The 18,761-nt window shown below is 45.9% G+C and overlaps 1 protein-coding gene and 1 non-coding gene across 6 annotated transcripts in view; one reads left to right on the top strand and one right to left on the bottom strand.

Moving 5' to 3' along the window:
* PTK2 (protein tyrosine kinase 2) overlaps positions 1-18,761 on the top strand; it is a 225,270-nt gene that overhangs the window by 90,842 nt on the left and 115,667 nt on the right. For all 5 annotated transcript variants that reach the window (XM_024741050.1, XM_024741051.1, XM_024741048.1 and 2 more), the window contains one exon: positions 12,818-12,872. In XM_024741050.1, coding sequence (XP_024596818.1) covers positions 12,818-12,872 — 55 coding nt within the window. The remainder of the gene's footprint in view (positions 1-12,817; positions 12,873-18,761) is intronic.
* LOC112397218 (U6 spliceosomal RNA) lies at positions 4,123-4,229 on the bottom strand. Its single transcript, XR_003002763.1, has one exon. It is a non-coding gene; the product is annotated as a U6 spliceosomal RNA (small nuclear RNA).

The raw sequence follows: 18,761 nt of genomic DNA, 5'->3' as shown, positions 1-18,761 counted from the left end.
GCCACATTCCTCAGCCTGAAAGACTCTTCCTACTGCTTAAAATACAAATGACCAGAATCAGAGGAACCATTGAAGGTCTTGTCTCAGGTACATGCTAGGTTTGTTCTCATTTCAAATGGAGGTTTTTGAAAAATATCCGTTTGTTTCTTTGTTTATTCGTTCATTTAACAAAGATTATTGAGCATCTGCTGAGTCCTTGGCAGCTAAGTGCTAGAGATGCAGAAGTGGCTAATCCAAAGTTTTCACCCTCAGGAAGCTTACAGCTGGAAGGGAGACTCTCAGACAGTAAGCAGAGTTGTAAAATAATATAGTAGGAACTGAAGTAGAAGCTTCTAGAGGGTGTGTGTGGGGTGGTACTCCATGTCTGAGGTCTGATGGGAGATGCTGTCTAGCCTGAGTGGTGGAGAAGGAACGTGGGCAGGCAGAGGCTGCTGCTCCGGAACCAGGCAGTCCCGGGAGAGAGCGCAGCATTTGCCAGGACACAGAAACGTGGACGTCAGTTTACTGCGGGTAGAACACCTTGCCCGTTGGGGCGGGCGGCGATGTGTGTTGTAAACAGCTCCAGGCGTTGACACGGCCTCCAGACGATTAGGTCGTGATGACTCGGTGAACCAGGTCCGTGACAGGAGGAGCTTTGTGATGGAGAATTCCATATTCCCAAATTGGAATGGTATTAAAGAAAGTTAAAAATGGAAGTAGGGAACCCAGAAACTGTTGCATCTTTCCTTTCTCCTGGAGGAAGAATGAGTCTCTGACGTGGACTCCATAGCAGGAGCAGTGGAGGTGGGAGTTTACCAGAGTCAGGGTCTGCGGACTGGCTGCCTGGTTGGATTGGGGTGAAGGAGGCCAAGGAGGCATCTGGGGATTCTCGGTTTTCTGTCCCGGGCCAGTGGGCATGTCAGTCACAGAAACAATTTCGTGTTTGGAGGGAAGGAGGATAAGTTGGTTGGGACGTGTAGATTTTCAGTTCTGAGTGAACATTTGTGTTATTTAAATGAACAAGGAAACAGAAATGTTGGTTTATTTTCTATGTTATAAAATCACTAAAACCGGGGCTTCCCTGGTGGCGCAGTGGTTGAGAATCTGCCTGACGATGCAGGGGACACGGGTTCGAGCCCTGGTCCGGGAAGATCCCACATGCCGCGGAGCAACAGGGCCCGTGAGCCACAACTACTGAGCCTGCGCGTCTGGAGCTTGGGCTCCACAACAAGAGAGGCTGCGATAGTGAGAGGCCCGCGCACCGCGATGAAGAGTGGCCCCCGCTCGCCACAACTAGAGAAAGCCCGCGAAAAGAAACGAAGACCCAACACAGCCAAAAATAAATAAATAAAATTAAAAAAAAAAAAATCACTAAAACCACAGCTTAAGAAAAAATCTCTGATGGTACCCAGTGCCTAGATCTTGGTTTCTAATATCATTCTTCAATGAGAGGAAGCAGGACTCCTGATCCGAGGGGCAGGGGGAGATATATGGGCCTAGAGCATCTTGTAGAGCTGGAAAGGAGCAAGCGCTCAGAAAAGCAGGTGGTGGGGCTGTGTCAGAGCATCAAATTGGAGTCCCAGTGACCAAAGGTAGGGCATTTGGGCAACAACGAATGACTTAGTTTTGGGTTGTAGCCCAGAGTATGAAATAAATATCCATCGGCCTATATGAATATAGATAATTGAATAAATGAATATATAGAGAAGTGATAAATCTCCCACATAGAAGAATCCTAAGTAATTTACACAGCCCGAGGAGGCAGATCATAAAACCCGCCCTATAGTGTGGGCTCTGCTTAGTGACATGTGTCTGAAGAATACAGTGTGGAAGGAAGGGTGTGCAAGCAACCTGACGGTGGTGCCATCTGACAGGCGCTACCTCAGCCAGGTGGTCAAGGTCAGCATCAACACCAACAGTTAGGTTGATGGCACGTGTGCCCTTGGTGTGATCTGTTGTGAATGGCACTTCATCTCTGTGGTCTGCTTCCCCAAAACTTAAAAACCCGATCCAGACTTGCGAAAAACAGGTAATTCTCATTGGAGGGACGTTTTACAAATTACCAAACCAGTACTACTCAAAACTGTCAAGATCTTTAAAAACAAGGAAAGTCTGAGAAACTGACACAAGCCAAGAGGAACCTAAGGAGATGTGATGATTAAATTGGATCCTGTGAAACAGAAAAATGACATTAGGGAAAACACTGATGAGATCTGAAAGTGTAGGGCTTGTTAGTAATGATGTATCAGAACCGATTTATTAGTTATGGCAGAGGTGCCATAGTAATGCAGGGGAAAGTCAGGTGTGTGGGCTATTCAAGGAACTCTCTGTACTATCTTTGCAACTTTTCTGTAAATCTAAAACTATTCTAAAATAAAAAGTTTATCTTGGGAACAGTTCTCAAAGCTTTCTGAGATGCTCTTCCCGGGTTATAATCCTCCAATTTGGCTCGAATAAAATTTTCCATTTCTGAAAAAAAAAAGAACGAGAGAATTGAAGAGGGAAAAAGCCAGCAGTTACTTAGAGATGATCTAAAAAGGTGAATCATTGTGCGAAGTTGGAGAAGGAGGGCCAGGTCAGTGGCTTGCATTGTAGCGTGCCCGGCTGTCAGAGAGTTGTCCTCAGGGCCACTGTGATGTGGACTGTGTCCCAGCCTGTCTTTGTGAGAGGCCCACGTCGGAGCGGGAAGGGTAACTGAGCCATGGCAGCTGGGTGAGAGCCAGAGGTGTCATGGGAATGAAGAGAACAGGTACCTGGGGGAAATCTCCGTGGATAATACATTTGCATGTTGTTGGCAACAAGAAAAGTCTGTAAAAAGAAAGAAAATGAAGAAGCAGGTATCCATCAAGATGGATTTGGAGGTATATTTGGAGAGAGGAGCGTTAAGTTCAAGATGGATTGGAAATCAGAGTCAAAAATTGCATTCAAGTTGGTGTGAATTTGGCTTATTTCTAAAAATTACAGAAATCGAGGCGGCAGGAGAACAGATATGTGGAAGAGGGCCCACTGGAGTATTAATCAGTGCCTCCAGAACTTCAGAGTGTCTGTGGGGTCAGTGGCATGGAAAGTGTGGGAATCACCAGACATGAATTAGGGCCAGTGACTATTGCCACCTGCAGACAGAACAAAGCAGTACAGTGTGGTTTTGTCAGTTAGAGGCCTTCTTAGAGGGTATTGATGAAAACCGGAATTATCTGTTATTCCAAAAATGGCCGTTGTGTAGTAGTTATTCTGTATGTAAGATATTTAAATTAAGTAAACATGATGGTTAAGGAAAAGAAGGGGCAGGATGAGAGACTTCCAGTTCCCGGCTGTTACTGTGCTGGTTTGGGGTCCTTCATAATGGCGTGAGTTGTGTGAACTCACTACCCCATCTCAGTGTGAGAAGTGGGGCGATGGAGGGGGCTCTTGCAGCAGGTTGCTCCCCTATTGGCTGGCTCTTCCACTTACTGTCCTGGATCAGTAAAGCCCTGGGTTTCTGTTTCCAAATCTGTAAAGTAGGGACCATGGTGATACCTACCTACATACTGGGTTGATGTGGGAAGTTAAGAGAGAGAATCATGTCAAGAGCTTAATATAGTGCCCAGCACTGAATAAATGTTGCCCGTAATTATCATTGGGATCATTATCCAGAGGAGAGAGTTGAAACACCTTCCCATTTGGGGGCCGTTTTATATTCCTTTTGTGATTGTACTTTTCTTCTGTTTTCCATTCTGTTTATGTGTTTTTCTTATTGAGATCTTTGTCATACTAACCCATGGTTCGTAATATTTGTTGTATATATTCTCTCCCAATTTGTCTTTTATTTATTTATTTATTTTAAATTTTTATTTATTTTTGGGTGCGTTTGGCCTTTGTTGCTGTGCACGGGCTTTCTCTAGTTGCGGTGAGCGGGGGCTACTCTCTGTTGCAGTGTGCAGCCTTCTCATTGAGGTGGCTTTTTTTTTTTTTAACATCTTTATTGGAGTATAATTGCTTTACAATGCTGTGTTAGTTTCTGCTGTATAACAAAGTGAATCAGCTATACATATATATATTTCCCCATATCTCCTCCCTCTTGAATCTCCCTCCCACCCTCCCTATCCCACCCCTCTCGGTGGTCACAAAGCACTGAGCTGATCTCCCTGTGCTATGCGGCTGCTTAAAAATATGGAACGCTTCACGAATTTGCGTGTCATTCTTGCGCAGGGGCCACGCTAATCTTCTCTGTATCTTTCCAATTTTAGTATATGTGCTGCCGAAGTGAGCACTGCAGTGGCTTTTCTTGTTGCAGAGCACGGGCTCTAGGTGCCTAGGCTTTAGTAGTTGCAGCATGCGGGTTCAGTAGTTGTGGCTCGCGGGCTCTAGAGTGCAGGCTCAGTAGTTGCGGCGCACGGGCTTAGTTGCTCCGCGGCATGTGAGATCTTCCCAGACCAGGGATCGAACCCGTGACCCTTGCGTTGGCAGGTGGATTCCAGGGAAGGTCCCCAGTTTGTCTTTTAACTATGATTATATAGCTTTTCATCATACAGAAGTTTTTCTTTTTTAACGTAAAATCTGTCCATTATTTTCATTCTGGTTTTGCGTTTCAAGACCTAATGTTTGTTCTAAAAGTTTTGTGGATTTATTTCTATTTTTACATTTCCAAATGTGTGGATATTTTTTGACTTTTTAAAAAAATTAATTAATGGCTGAGTTGCGTCTCTGTTGCTGTGTGCAGGCTTTCTCTAGTTGTGGTGAGCGGGGCCTACTCTTAGTTGCGGTGCGCAGGCTTCTCATTGCGGTGGCTTCTCTTGTTGCGGAGCACGGGCTCTAGGCGTGCGGGCTTCAGTAGTTGTGGCTCACGGGCTCTAGAGTGCAGGCTCAGTAGTTGTGGCTCACGGGCTTAGTTGCTCTGCAGCATGTGGGATTTTCCTGGACCAGAGCTCAAACCCGAGTCACCTGCATTGGCAGGCAGATTCTTAACCACTGCACCACTAGGGAAGCCCTGACTTTCTTTTTAAAATTAACTTCTAGCTTAATTGCATTATGATCAGAGAGTATGGTCTCTGTGATAAGAGCTTCTTTGGCTTTTGTTGAGACTTTCTCTGTGGACTAGTGTAAGATCATTTTTCTCCAGTCATTTATTAGAAAGAAACTATAAACATACAAAGAGTTGAAGAATCTCCTGTTTTTGGTCTTCTCTAGTTTCACCATGTCTTAGGCTTGGGTTTCTTTTTTATAAGCCCAACTTGGAACAAGATGTATTTTCCTGATTCTGTGGATTCATGTTTTTCACCTGGAAAATATATGCCATTATCTCTTTAATCGTCAACTGCATGTTTTTTCAGCCTTTATATCTCTTAACATCTTTCATCTCTATTTCTTGTGGCAGTGTGTGTGTGATTTCTTTAGATTTTTCTTCTAAATTCTTAATTCCCTTTTAAGTAGTGTCTTCTTGACATACCCTGTCCATTTGGTTTTTCACTTCACCACTTGTAATTTTCAATTCCAGAAATTCAGTTTCCTGTGATGTGTAATACGCTCTCCATTCCTGGTAATCTCTGTTGCTCACGTATGTGATTGTGCCGTTTATTTCGTCAAGCTTTTCATGCCAGCTGTTTTGTGCTCTGTATCTGACAGTGACTCTGGGGTTTCTGGGCTGTCTCAATCTGCTGTTCCTCTGAGTTCATGAAGCTCCCCAAGTGGCTTGAATCAAAGCCTGGTGGCCCAAGACTGCTGAGTGGGCCTCCGGAGTGGGCATCTGACAAGAGCCAGGGAGTGAATGGCACAACTCACCCTCCCTCAGGTCCCAGCTCACTCCAGGTCCAGCATCCCCACCTGCGGGTGGCATTGGGTCAGCCCTCTTCACCTCCAGCACTTTGGGTGTATAGGGTGGGGTCCTACAGACTTACTTGTTTATTACTGTGTTGGTTAAACATTCATTGTTGTAGCTCAGCCTGTCTTCTGATAGCAGTTCCCTTTTTCTTAAAGTATATTGTTTAGAAATTCTTTTATATGTGTCTTCGGTGGTAAAATTCTGCTCCTGTCATCTTGTAGTTTTCTTTATTTCACCTTGTTCTTGGAAGGTGAAGATTCTTTACTCCTTCGCAGTTCTAGTTTAATCGTGATATTTTCTCAGTACTGTTCCCTGGGTTCTGTCTTCCACCGCAGCTGTTGAAAAGGCCCACCCAGGGCTGTGGACGAGGTATGGCTGGGAAGTGGTTCTCCAAGCACACTGAGGCAGTCCTTCCCCGGGGACTGGCAGCCAGGGCCTGCGGGGGGTCAGCATTTCCCCTTCCTACTGGCTTCTGCTAGTAGCCTAGAGCCACTTAGAAGTGTAAATATTTTCTCAGTATGGGAAAGAATTATACATCAATGCAGAATGTTTCTTGTTAGTTTATTTTAGGGTTCTGGTTTTTCTTGCCAGTAAGGAGAAAAACTGTGAAATAGTCCATATAGTTGCTTAGTTTTGCCAGAAAATGTATGGACAGTCTCTGTAATTTATAATGTACTAAAGAAAAGTCCTTCAGCTTTACCACATTTCAAAATAACTATTTTCAATTATGCAATAAATAATCAGGCCCAACTTTGGAGGGTGGGAAAAGCACTATCTAAAAACGTTTGCATTTTTTCTTTAAACCAACTAAAGAGTTAATTAGTCTCTTTTCTCTATGTCTTTCCAACCCTGGTAGGACCAAGGTGCCTCTTCTGTAGGCAGAGGGGAAGTACTGGCCGTGAATCTCCAGCCACAGGCCCAGAATGTGGCCTCCCGGGGTCTTACCCTGCAGGGCGCACTCTGGAGTGTACCCGGGTGGCTATCAGTTGGCCATATATCTGTGGATCTATTTCTGGACTGTTTTCTGTTTCATTGATATAATGTTCATCTTAATACTAGTACCACTCTATCTTGATTATTGCAGCTTTATAGTAGGTTTTGAAAGCAGGTAATATAAACCCTCCAACTTTGTTTTTTTGTTGTTTTTTTTTTTTGCGGTACGCGGGCCTCTCACTGGTGTGGCCTCTCCCGCTGCGGAGCACAGACTCCGGACGCGCAGTCTCAGCGGCCATGCCTCACGGGCCCAGCCGCTCCGCGGCACGTGGGATCCTCCCAGACCGGGGCACGATCCCATGTCCCCTGCATCGGCAGACGGACTCTCAACCACTGCGCCACCAGGGAAGTCCCGGGTGGCTTTTTTATTTACGCCACCTGTAAATCAGAGACAGGAGTCAGATGAGATGTGTTAAGAAAAGTGTTTTGTTATCGAGCTTAAAAACTGCATTGCTGACAATGACAGACGGAACCAAAATAAGCTAATAATACAGTGTTAAAATTGTGGTTCCTATTGTGATACTGTAGAAGGGAGAATCTTATGTACCAATGGTTCTTCTTGAACGTACAGAATTATACTGTGAAATTACTTTAAATGAATCACGTATCTTTGCAGTTCTGCTCATTTCCTTATTAAGTGGTTTGCTTTTTTTAGAAATTCATTTTTAGTCATCTTTGCATTTAATGTATTTTGCTGTAGTTGTTTGTGTAACTGTGTCTCTTCTCTACTAGAGTAAGCTGTACTGATGTAGGGACCTCCTGGTATTTCCAGCACTTAGCAAAGTGTCTGATGTTTATTAGGTATTCTATCGGCACTTCCTCAGTGAATAAATTTGTGATATAAAATTAGCTGAGGTTAATTCTAATTGTGCATTGTTTTCATTCATTTTTAAAAATTGTCTTTATTGTCAGTAATAATCTAGTGCTTTTTTTAGCTGCCTGTAATAATTTATCAGTGAAGGCGATGCTCACAGATTTGGCATGAATTGATTGACAGTGGCTTCACTAAGATAGAAGGTACTTTCTCTTTCACATAAAACAAGTGCTAGGCAGTCAGTGCTTCTCATCACCAGGGCACTAGGCCCCTTGAATCTTGCCACCATCATCCGTAGCTGCCACCTGGTAGCCTAAGATGGCTGGTTGACCTTGCCTGTTACAAGGAGGAAGAGATGGACCTTTTCTCTCTCTGCCAGCCCCCTTTAAGGACACATATGTGCAGGTAGTGCTTTCCCTGAGAGGGACATTGGCTGAAACAGTGTCACATGGCCACACCTGGCTCCAGGAGAGGAAGGCAGCATCACCTGGTGTACCTGGCCAAAAGATGACTTCTCATTACTCAGATTGAAGGAGAGAGAGGATCATTAAGAAACAAACAGCAATTTCCATTGAAATTAGAGAATTTTAAGTTTTATCAGTTTTTAAGAGGCTTAAGGTATCATTTGAGAGGTTAAAGGACCTCAGTGATATTCTTAATGATACTCAATTCTTGAGAGTTTTGGGGCGAGGATAAGATAGGGATACTGTATGAAAACGTGCATTATAGTTTTATTTTAAAGTCGTTTTTGGTTGTCTTTTTTGCTGGGGCTTTAAATTTATGAGAGTTATGTCCACAAAGTATTAATTAGTTAAAGCCAACAGACAAGGTCTGTATCTTCTCAGAAGTAGTGCCGAAGGAGAGATAAGTGTATACTGGACCTGAGAATTCACTTACAAGAAGCTTAATGTATGTAAATAAAGCTATTCAAGCCTCAGGCCTCCCAAGGCCTGCTGTGTCATGGGTTTTGGGCGTGAACGCATGTGTGCGCAGGACAAGGCCCCCAGGCTGGGAGTAGCTAGGCGGACCGAGTGCGCTCTAGGAAGATCCATGGGGAGCTGGTGTGGGGTGTGGACTGCTGGGTGGCACCTCTTCCCCCTGATGCAGGGGGCGGCGCCTGCTGCCTGGACCATCGACAGCGAGTGTGGTCAGGGGAGCGGGAGGATGGCGCAGTCGTGGGAGGGGGCAGAGCTCCAAGGTTGGACAGAAGGGAAAGAGCAAGACGGCCTCATCAGCCAGCAGTGGTCTGAACGTTTCATTAGAAGGACAGAGGTAAATTAAATGTTAACTCAGAAAATTCTGGTTTAAAATTGATCACAAATACAGTTTTAAGCCCCAGACACCCCAAATCTCAACGAGTAACTTTCTGGGCTCTGAGAGCGTGCTGTCTGATGGTGCCTGTAACGCACTTGCACAGCTCGTGTCAGGGTCTCACCCGAGGAAGAGACCACAGGGCGGTGACTCCCCTCTCCCCCTCCCCCACCCATATCTAACATGATGCCCAGTGTGGGGAAGCGGGGGAGTACAACAGGCTTGCTTTCTTTGAAGCTTCAAATCAGAGTGAGTTGCATCTTAGAGAAAAGTCGGAGGAAGAGTTACTGGGAGATCTGCTCCCGTGCACGGGCAGCCCCAGCCCAGGCTTCTGTCTGGCCCCCACTCCCTCCTGCGGGATCCACGGTGGTCTTGCTGAGCGGGCCCCCCGGAGTCCCGGGCGGTCGTGGTTGTCCCCGTGGGGCTGTGTGGCCGGGCCCACCGCCCTCTTTGAGGAGCCCCGGGGGCCAGGCAGCCGAGGACGAGATTTCCTTGCTGTAAGCCCACGCCACCATCGCAGCGCCCTAGGCTGTGAAGTGTCCTGTCCGCCCAGCCAGCGCGGGCGCCCTTAGCCCCCGTGTCTCTGAGCACCTGAAGTGGAGCCGGTGCAGCTGGGAACTAGATTGTTAACTGAATCTTAGCTAATTTAAGTGTGAATCCTTCATGGGGCTACTCTTGTGGACAGTGCGTTCTCGCCTAATATTAATATCTCGTTAACTGCGCGTGTGGGTTAAGAAGGTTCCTTTGGGCTCACGTGGGAAATCTGACAGCCTGATACTGGGGTTTGGGAATTGGGGGGTGGCTGTGTCCTAAAAGTTTCATGAAAGCTAGTTTTAGTCAAATGAGTTTACCTGTATTTAGGATCTACCCTTTGATAATTATTTACATAGTAAAGAATTGCCTCATTCTAAAGGCCAGTAGTTTTATTTTGTTTGTGCTGCATCGGTAGTGTTTACTGTTTTGTTCGTCTCACCTCACGGCTGTACAGACTTTGGGTTCAAGTGAGTTTTATGTCACATAAAGCTGAGAGTTAGCCTGCTGCCCGTCAGACAGCTCCTCGTGAGCCAGTGCCCGACACGGGCTGGAGGGAGGTGGCCACGTGGGAAATGGGACAGCCTCTGTGGCCCTGCCAGGCTTCTTGGAGAGTGCTGAATGCAGATGTCTCAGGAGGCTTTCCCTAAAACTGTGAGCGCAGCGCCTGAGCTCTTTCCCAGTGTCCTCCACCGCCAAGCCTCATAGATGGGCTTCTTGGTAAAGTTAAATCAGAATGTGTGGAGCGGGGTGGTGGTGGTATAGAATTCTCCCAGCGATTCTGTGTACTTTATCCTCATTTTTATTTTCTCACTTGCCATGTGTCCCATTTTAAAGGGTTCTAATGTATGGGCAGGTGTTACAGACTCATTATTACTCAAAAGTAGTTGGAAAAACTAAACTGCATACTTACTAAACATTAGTTGGCCTTAGCTTTTCTTTCCTTAAATGGAGTTGTTCTCACCTTGGAAGTAAAAGTAACACCTAGTAATAGGCTTTATTTTCACACAGAAAAATTCAACCCCCTTGGTCCATCTTTAAATTTCCCATTTGTGGCAAAAATGAGTATGATAAATTTTCTACTTTACATTGGACTCTAAGAAAAATACTGGGCTGGCCAAAGTGTTCGTTTGGGTTTTCTGTAATATCTTATGGAAAAACCCGAACGAACTTCTTGGCCAACCGATAGCCGCAGAGCTGTGTTGAGTAGTGGCAGATGATGGTCTCACCGTGGGGAAGAGGGCATCCCTGGCCCTGGTGTTCCCTGCCCCCCATCCAAAGACTTCCGTGGCCAGCTGTCTCCTTGAGATCTCCACCAGGAGGTCTCGTGCACCCTGCTCGACCCCTCTCCAGAAGCAGAAGTCCCAGGAGGCACGCCCGGGCCCCCGGCCTTCCTCTTCCTGGTGCCTCGGCCTTCCCATGTCACCTTTCATTCAGCGCTGCTGGCTCTGCGTCCAGAGCATCCCTGAGCCCCTGCTGCCCACCCTCCCTCCCCCCGCCCTCCTCCGGGTTCCCGGCAGAGCCTCTCTCATACCTGCCTTCCAGCCTGTGTCCTCCCCTCCCCCCTACAGCATGTCTTCTCTTGGCACCATCAGGTCACGCCTCCCTCTGCTCATGGTGACGGCTAGTCAGCCCTGTAGACCAGACTCTCGCCAGACAGGAGGGGCGTCCCGGGTGTTTCCAGGGGAAGGGGAACTACCCGTGTAGAGTTCTAGGGACTTAACACATTCTCACCGTCTCCTCAGCACTGCTGTTAGCAGCAGGGATTAGCATCCCTGTTTTACACGTGGGTCACTGAGGTTGACAGGCATGAAGGCATAGCCAAATCCCCCTACGGCAAAGCCAGGATTCCAGTGCAGAGCTCCCTCTGTGAAAATAAGTTCTTTTTATTATGGAATAGCTGCCTGCAAAGGCAGATAGGGAAGAAAGTGCTCAGGAATAATGCCTCTAAGATTCTAGGGTGTTGGTTTATCTTTTATGTGCTTATTTTGCTACTTCCCATAGTGATTAGCACCCAAATCCTTAAAATGCAAAGTTCCTGTCTTTTTAGGAGGCAACAAAAAGTGGAAGAACTTGGGTGGACACTTTTCCCTGTTCATATCTGAAAAGATAAGGAAGGGAAGTTATAAACAAAAGTGGTTAGAAAAATAAATGGAAAGCCAGGAGTTATATGAATTTGCTGATAAGTAAATCCAGAAAACAGTGTGTCATAGGAGCTGAGGAAGGATCGTGTACGGGAGTAGTGAACATTGTTCTCATCATCACCACAGAGTAAAAAAGAATATGAGAACTGAGACCGGGATTTAGCAAGGAGTTCGTCGGTTTAGGTACTAACTAGTAGAGTATGGAATAGGGGATTAAAATGTTTGGATCTAGAGTCAACCATATAAACTCTGACATGTTTTCTATGGTTTCGTTGGTAATACTTGCTAACTTACAATTACGTGTGAAGAAGTCATCCCTGCTTTATTTTTTTAATATACTTTATGTTCATTTTATTTTTTTATGTAATCCTGAAAAGGTACCTTTATTTCGCTTTTCTCCTTCTTGATCCTTTTATATTTTCCATGTGTCTCCTGATAATCTTTCATGTCTAGAGGCTTTATTTCATCTTACTAGCGCACGATTGCCCTCTAGTGGCCAAAAGCCTGGCTCACTTAGTACCCAAAGTAAGTAGAAAATGAGAGTGAGCCGTTCTTTCCATCGGTTTTCTTGGCCAGAATGCTTTGAGGCTCTTGTTACTAACGATTGATTTTGTAGCTTGATCTGAAGAAAATGACTGGGATTTTCAGCATTTCCACACATTCAGCTTTTTGACCTTAGGCCACTCACTTAATTTCTCTTTTTTTGTTTTGTTTCCTGTGTGAAACTGAGATTATAAACATTGATTAATGTTAATCAAAAAGTTTATTTTTAAAAACAGTCAACCTTTAGGATTAATCTAAGGTATTTAAACTTCCCTGCTATATCCCAGGTCTTTCCCTAATCAGGCCAGTCTACTTTCTGTACAGACACAGTGCATTACCCAGTTGGAATCGAGGTTTATAAGGCTAACCTTCAAACAATGCTCAAAGAAGAACAGTTTGTTTACATGTTGTAATTTACAAAGAGGCAATATTTTAGAGGGTTTGCAATAGTAAGGCTTAAAAAAAAAAAAGACTTTCTACCTCAACTAGCTTGTATTGGTGTTCCCTGCACAGATCTAGAAAAGTACTTGTCCCACCTGTTCCATGACTGTGCGGGTACATTGGAGCTTTATTATACTTATTTCCTTCTAGAATAACATGTGGAAGGGTAAATAATTTAAACTGCTTTTATGTTCTTACGACAATGTCATGTTATTCATTGATTTGGTGGTGTTATTTGTTAATACACTTCTTTTTATATTTCAGAAAAGATGTTGGTTTGAAGCGATTTTTTCCTAGGAGTTTACTGGACTCAGTCAAGGTAATTAGAGTCTGCTTTATCGTAATAGGTGACCGTGTTAGGCAGACACCTCCCCCGTGGTATGCGGTTTTCTCCTTTACGTGTAAAAGTCATAATATAAAAAGCTGACAGTTATTCTAGCCATACTGATGGCAAGTAGGTTTTTAAAGGTGTAGCATTCTGCCAGAAAACCATGGTTTCGCTTCCTGATTGTGAGTGCGTCCGGCTAAGTGCAACACCAAGAAGGCTGCGTTCACAGCCGTCCTCCTCACCGAAGTCTTTACGGTCTCGGGTACTTTGACACACGAAAGTAAAGAAGCGGCACGTAAAAGAGCCATAGTGGCAGCTGTAGCGTGTGTGCGCGCATGCGTGCGCGTGCACGCGTAGAAGTGTGTTCTGGAGGTCTGTCTTCTCTTGTTTCGACCAAGGGCACTCCTCCCCATTAATAACTCTTGCAGGACACCAGTTCCTGTCTCTGCCTGTAGCTCCCACTGCAGGGGAGGGGACACCGGGGACCCGAGGTGTGGTTCCCCAGCCCATCCAGAACATGGTCCAGTGTGGTGTGAGGACACAGCTTTGGATCAAGATAGAGTCCAGCTCAGCTGAGCTCTGCCATTTCCTAGCCTCATGGTTTTGGACCTGGTTTCTTATTTCCACAGCGAAGAAAATAATATTTTGTAGGGTTGGTGTGGCTGTTCAGCAGATCGGTGTGTGTATGTGTATAAACTACTGCCACAAGTACCGTCACAGTGCAGTTTATAAGCTGTGGCCGTTAGTGCTCTGACTTTCTATCACAGAGGACATGTTCCACACTAGAGCAGCCGTGCGGAAGACCACCCCACTCACTGAGGCCCAAGTGGGATAAGACAGAGCACAGTGGTTCAAAAACTGGCTCGGAAGCCAGACTGCCTTGGTGAAGGTTGTGACCCGATCACCTTGGATCACTTGGGACTCAGTTTGACCTGGAGAGTGAGGCCCTGGTTGGGCGCAGAAGCCCACCCTGTGCATCGGCCTGCCCTTTGCTGGGGGGACCCAGGGGGAGACGCTCACAAGTGTAAGACACCGCTCCTCAGGGCGTTTACCCCATCCTTGGGCAGACAAGTGCACCACCCGTGTAAAGGTAAAAAGCAGGAAAGGACGTGAAAATGCCTATATCGCATTAGTAGCACCATCAGTGCTCAAGCGTTGGTCCAGGGTGGCCTGAGAATCACTGCAGAGTCTCCTGAGAGCTGTGTGTGGATAGGCAGTTATCCCAGGAGGTATGACTGCTGGCATTTGGGAGTCCAAGAAGTTATTCGGTATTTAAAAAGGATCCTCATACTCCAAACAAGCCACCCCAGGTCCAGGTCACAGGTGCCATGGTGTAAGTGTAGCCGAGGTGAGAAGGCCCCGGGGAGGTCCCCCATCGCCGGCTCTTCTAAAGCTCAGCCTCGGCGTCCTCTCCCGTACAGACTGCTCACCTCCCTAGGGGGGCTGCAGAAACATCCTCCACCTTAGGGTCCTGCTCAGGGTCTTAATTTTTAATTTTACTTTCTCAGGTTTTAATTACTAGATATTTACTTGTTTGCATTTTGTCTGCCTGCTTCCACTATATTTTAAGATCCACGAGGACAAAGATAACATCTGCTGTGTTCTCTGCTCTAAACCCTGTGTTTGGCATAATCCCGGGCACACAGTAACATTCGCTAAATCTTATTTCAGTGAAAAAATGAATGAATAAGTTTAAGGGCCACTTGAAAGATGACTGGACTTAGAGGAGGCACTTTCCAGGTAGAGGGTACCGTGTGGAAGGAGGCATGAGAATAGCGCAGGTGATGATACTCCTTCACAAGGTAGAAGAACTGGAAGGCTGGAGAAGCTCGTTTCCCTGGGCAGCCCGCTCTGACCCTGCGGTCACTCCAGAAACGCCCCCATTCCTGCACAGGACTTGTCCCCTCCAGGTGTCTTTCAGGCTGTCCCTCAGGACCCAGCCTGACTGGCCTTCCTCATCCTCACCCTGCTGCCGACGCTGATGCACTTCTGCTGCTGTTTGAGCTCCACCTGGCAGTCAGGTCAGCCCTGTGACTAGAGCTCAGACACTGTGGTCGCCTCTGTGGACATCAGTACTCAGATGGGAGCACGTAGGGGCCCTGGGTGTTCATGACAGGGGAAGGACATGGTCACCTTTTGGACTTTAGAACATAAACCTGACAGCAGCATGGAGGACAGATCGAAAGCAACAACACTCCAACCAAGAAGGCTTGGAGGTGATTAAGGTAATCAAGGTGAGCAGTGTCAGCCCCGGATGCAGTGGTGGCTGAGCCTTGTGTGTGCACGGGTAGTGGAGGGGAAGGAATTGACCCTCGGGAGCTTGAGAAAACTTCGCGAGCCAAACAGATAGCGCTTGTGTTTTCTGAAAGGTTCAGCTGCTGCCGATTTTGATGCGAGCAGGGAGAACAGAATTGACTTCTAGCTTCTGTTTCTTAGGTACAGATTCGTCTAGTGTTTCATTTCTCACACGCTTTCTAATGTAAAGGAAATCAGTATACTTTTGTAAAACAAATAATGTATATTTGGCTTCTTAAATAGCTTAATCAGTAGCTCATATCCTTATGCCAAAAATTTTTCACCTTCTATGTAAATTCTTTCAACTGATTGCCGTCAGACTCTTGTGGGTATGACTGACATAAACGTATACCCATAGGTATGTAACAGCTACAGTACAAATTAGGTTGTGTTCAGACAGTCTCCCCTTCGAAACTATTGCCAATGAAACTTCAACTAACAAGAAATTCACATCAGCTTCTTGTTTCTCCCGGACTAGCCCTATAGAATGGCTAGACCAATTAGTATTTGCTTTTCCAAAGGCCATTTTGTTTTATATGCCTTTTTCCCTTCATATCTAGACTTCTAGAAGGTCATTTGTAGTTAATGCTCACGTTGAAGGGCTGAAAGGTTACCTTATATTTGATGGAACTTAAGCTATGATTGATTGATGGCAAAACAGGATTGGGGTATATGTGCCCGATTACTAAGAATAATTTACAGGATATTTAAATTTTCTGACTCTTTGATCTCAGTAGTGCCAGAGGCACATTTTTAAAAACACTGTACCAGCAAAACTAACAAGTCAATCCCAACCTGAGGATAGTCTACAAAATTGACAGCTGGACGATGGGGAGACATGAGTAAATGCAGTGTGGGGTCCTGGAGCAGTGAGAGGGCGTCAGTGGGCGAACTAGGGGCTCTGAGTAAAGTCTGCAGCTAGCGTGTACTCTTGTACCAACGTTGGTTTCTTAATTTTAACGGATGTGCCAGTGTCGTGTGAGATGTTAACTTCCGGGGCAGGTGATGGGGGGAGGTGGGCACTGGGCGAAGGGCAGGAATTCCGTACTGTCTTTGCGGCTCTTCTGTAAATCTCAAATTACGTTGCAAATAAAATAGCCAAATTTCAACTTATTTGAGTATAATTCACAGTAGAAATCTAATTTCAGAACTAGAAATGTTGCAAGATCAATAGTTACCAGTTTTTTGAAGTTTCTTTACTTCAAGGTAATAGAATGGTTTCCTAGGGTCCTATCAGGAGCACTTAGTTTAGTCATTCCCATCCCTGTGGTTAGCACGGAAGTGCCTGGCTCAGCAGTCATTCAGCAGCCAGCTCCTGGCATCTGCTGTGTGCCAGGGAGAATGAAGCCTGGTGTCAGCACAGAAGTGGCCGTCTGGTCTGGGGTCCTGTAAGGAGGGTGGGAAAAAAGCACGCTTCAGACGTACACACGCACACACACACACACACACACACACACACACAATGGAATGTTACTTAGCCATAAAAAGAAGGAAATCTTGCCATTTGCAGCAATGTGGATGGGCCTTGAGGACATTGTGCTCAGTGAAATAAGTCAGACAGAGAGAGACAAATACTGTGACCTCACTTATATGAAAAGAAAAAAAACCAGCTCATAGATACAGAGAACAGGTTATGGTTGCTGGAGGTTGGAGTGGGTGAAATGGGTGCAGGGCTCAAAAGCTACAGACTCCGGTTATAAGTAAGTCCCAGGGATGTGATGTACAGCATGGTGGCTGTAGTTATTAACACTGTTTTGCATATTTGAAAGTTGCTAAGAGGGTACGTCTTAAAAGTTCTCATCACAAGAAAAAGAAATGTGTCGCTATGTGAGGTGATGGGTGTTAACTAGACTTACTGTGGCGATCATTTCACAGTATATACAAATATTGCATCATTATATCATACACCTGAAACTAATACAACGTTATACGTCAGTTACAGCTCAGTTAAAAACACACTTCGCATGCACTGTTAACGTATCTATGTTTAGCATTTGGTAGGTGGGGAGAGAATTATGCTCAGTTAATGCTTCTTAGCCTGTTACTCTTTTCTTGCATGTTTTCTTTAGCACTACATTATAACTTTTTCATCCAGGAAGCCCTCGGAGTCCGTTGTTGCTAGCAGCATCTGATAAATACTAGGTTGATGAATATGAAATTCTTTTTGTTGTTCAGAAGGTTGAAGAGCAGCAATCTCCGATGATTCATCCTAGTAATACTGCCTCATCTTGAGTAGCTTTCTCTCTGTATATGAATTGGTTTAAGATTGACTAGCATTCATCGATAGATGCCTTGTTTCCTAAGTCTGGGCAAACACAAAGCTGATGTTGAAACCCTATAAACAGGGAAGTGTATTGATTAATGTCAAGAGATTCTAGGGAGTCAGATTTTGTGGAATTTTTTTCCTTACTGAGAAGGGAAGAAAGAACTGATGCTCTCTGAGGCATCCTTCTTAGAAACGAATCTGGGGCTCCTTTCAGATAGAGACGGTTTTCTAGTTCCTGCCCAACACTGGCTGCTGCAGGCCGGAAATCTCAGTCCTCTTGGGTGGCCACATTGGAGTAGAGACCCCGAGAAAGCTCGGGGACTCACTCCCAGCCAGGTGCGCCCGCTCTCGCTTGGCGGGGAGCCGGGGTGTGGCTCTGTGTCCCCAGGAAGCCAGCCCTGAATGGGCGCGCTCCCTCCTTCAGCTCCTGCGGCCGCTGCCCAGGAGTGTGACTTCCTGTCTTAGCCGGGTGACGTGTAGGCCTCGGGAGGGGCCGGGCAGAGCGGCACGCGGAAAACTGACAGAGTCAGCTGGATGGCACAGAGGCGTGAACCTGTAGCTCAGGCTGTCTGTCTGCTAGCACTGCACAGTTACTATTTTCAAACCTATTTGCCCAGTTGCTCAGAAGTTTTCCAGCAGGTTGAATGGTCAGGTGCACAGTTTAGTTGACCCCATGCACACCCATTCCACGGGTGCTGGGGGTCAGGGGACAACAGTGAGGGAAGGAGACGTGGAATTGGGAGCGACTCTGCCATGGGGTCGGCAGGAGAATGAGAATCAGCAGGGACCATAAGGTGTTGCGTTTCATCTTTACATGTGCGCATATTTACCTGTTACGTGAGAGTTATTTCTACACACTTAACAAAGAACTAACTAACTACGTATAATGCTCACATCACAGATATTTCCATTTCCTTGTTTTTCACTAGTCTCTCTTCTACCAGAATTCTGTATCCACGGGAGACCATCACAGAAAGCAAAGCAAGAGTGGGGCTGCTGCGTGGGAAGCTTAGAGAAAAGAACATGGCTTTTGGAAAAGCACTTTGAGGACGTGGCAGTGCAGTGGGTTTTGAGAGGTGGGCGAAAGAGGTCAAGGTTGCCGCCTAGGTTTCTGTCTCTAAGCAGCTGGGAGATTTGCTGAGATGAGGAGGTCCAGGCCTGGAAGAAAGTCACAAGTTCTCTTGGTGGCATGCCAGGTTTCAGGTGTCTGGGAATTTCAGGTGGAAGGCTCAGGTGGGCACGTGCATATGTGTGGGTCTAATGCTCAAGAGGAGACGCAGAGAGTGTTTGCAAAGCCTGGAGTCAGAACAGCTGTTAAA

The sequence above is a fragment of the Neophocaena asiaeorientalis genome, unplaced genomic scaffold (assembly GCF_003031525.2).
Source record: "Neophocaena asiaeorientalis asiaeorientalis breed wild unplaced genomic scaffold, Neophocaena_asiaeorientalis_V1.1 scaffold177, whole genome shotgun sequence".
In the NCBI taxonomy this organism is placed as follows: Eukaryota; Metazoa; Chordata; class Mammalia; order Artiodactyla; family Phocoenidae; genus Neophocaena; species Neophocaena asiaeorientalis.
This window is presented reverse-complemented; position numbering and strand designations above follow the sequence as displayed.